Below are 1,643 nucleotides of genomic sequence, written 5' to 3'. Positions count from 1 at the left end.
TTGATATTGCAAAATACACTTCTTATTAGTTGCAAGAGAACTTGTTTACAAATTGTTGATGAGGTGCGTGCATGTCTATAGGTTGAATTTATCATTTGATATTGGACACAGCAAGTCATTATCTGCCATTTCATGTGTTGAGGCCATGGGTCATAAACTTGGTTAAAGACTTTATGCAATGTATAGTAGTCTTCTTCATGCAATTTTGAACTTAATTCAGTTCACAATTGCTGATATTTTAACCGCTTCTACAATAAGTACATTGGGTTAGCTTGGATTACTACAAGTCATATAACTCTAGGTTAGCTATTCTCAGTGGATCTTCGCATAGCAAAGTTGCCTCTGTTTACCATTCACTTTCTTACACTGAATCTTCTATGCACAGGTGGTGGAGGATGGATATGAATTCTTTGCAAAGCGTCAGCTCGTAACCATATTCTCTGCACCCAACTATTGTGGCGAGTTTGACAATGCTGGTGCCATGATGAGCATAGATGATTCACTAACATGCTCATTCCAGATCCTTAAGCCTTCTGATAAGAAAGGGAAAGCTGGAACCGGCAACTCAAAACCTGGAACACCGCCTAGGAAGATAAAGATTAATATTATTTAGGCAGACCCTTCAGGTACGAAATGAGTTATTGTGATGGAGCACACCCCCAAAACTTGTTATGAAGGTGCGCCGAACAACCTGTTGAAAACGTCAACCTGCATGCTGTTGTTTTTTCGTGGTCTGATGCAGATCTGTCCTGCCATTCTGGAGAGATCAGAGCAGGAAACATAACTGGGAATTTTGTGTGGATTTCTTATTCCTTTTATTAACTCTGCTATGCGTGGCAAAATGTTTAAGCACGGGAGGCATCAGGAACCTCATCCTGTGGTGGAGATTGCCAATGCTGAATGTAGATTCTGTTATGTTATGTACGCTGTTTTATCTGTAAAGCTTGCCTCTGCAAATGACTTGCTAGCTTTAGTGAATGAATGTGTTTTGCTGACGCTGATGGTAGAGAATGACTGGTATTTAATAGTAGTACCAAGTTCGCGGAGGGTTGCGGTAGGGTTAGGTGCTTTGTCATTTCTATTTAAACATGTGGTTGAGGTTTCTCTTACTTTTGCAATGTTGATGTTTATGGGTCATTGGGTATTTCGGAGATTCATAAACCCTTTTACCTAATGAACTCATGGTACCTAGCAGTTTCTTCCAAGATTATGATTTATCATTTGCACTGTGCCCATTGAGATTCTAGTCTTCAGCTCATCCCATTAATTCACTCTGTTACCTTGCAGTCTTCAGCTGCAACCACTAATTGTTTGGTTATATGTGCTTTGAGCTCGAAAGTCCTATTCTGATCCGAGCTCAAATGCATCTTGTGGACATTAAAATAAAAAATAGTAAACAAATTCAAAAAATTCTGAGTTTTTTTTTGTGGTAAACTTAGACAAATGTTTTGTATGCCTACAAAATTTGAGCACGAAACGACATTCGTGGAAATCATTGCAAAAAGACAAAATTAGTACCTCAAAATGTTTTCAAAAGTATTACTCCGTTCCGTAATGTCAGATGTTTGACACTACACTAGTGTCAATAAATCTTTTACATTATAGGACGGGGAGTAGCATTTTTGAAGCATTGATTTTTTTCT

General features: G+C 38.3%; 1 protein-coding gene across 1 annotated transcript in view; it reads left to right on the top strand.

The window, feature by feature from the left end:
* The window catches only part of LOC119327554 (serine/threonine-protein phosphatase PP1-like), a 3,999-nt gene extending 2,842 nt beyond the window's left edge, over window positions 1-1,157 (top strand). Inside the window, exon 3 of the mRNA XM_037600647.1 lies at window positions 386-1,157. Within this exon, the coding sequence (XP_037456544.1) occupies window positions 386-613 (228 nt within the window). The 3' untranslated portion in view covers window positions 614-1,157. The remainder of the gene's footprint in view (window positions 1-385) is intronic.
* Window positions 1,158-1,643: the final 486 nt, after the last annotated feature.

This window comes from Triticum dicoccoides, chromosome 7A (assembly GCF_002162155.2).
Source record: "Triticum dicoccoides isolate Atlit2015 ecotype Zavitan chromosome 7A, WEW_v2.0, whole genome shotgun sequence".
Taxonomy (NCBI): Eukaryota; Viridiplantae; Streptophyta; class Magnoliopsida; order Poales; family Poaceae; genus Triticum; species Triticum dicoccoides.
Note: the sequence above shows the minus strand (reverse complement) of the source record. Positions and strands in the feature narration are given on the sequence as shown.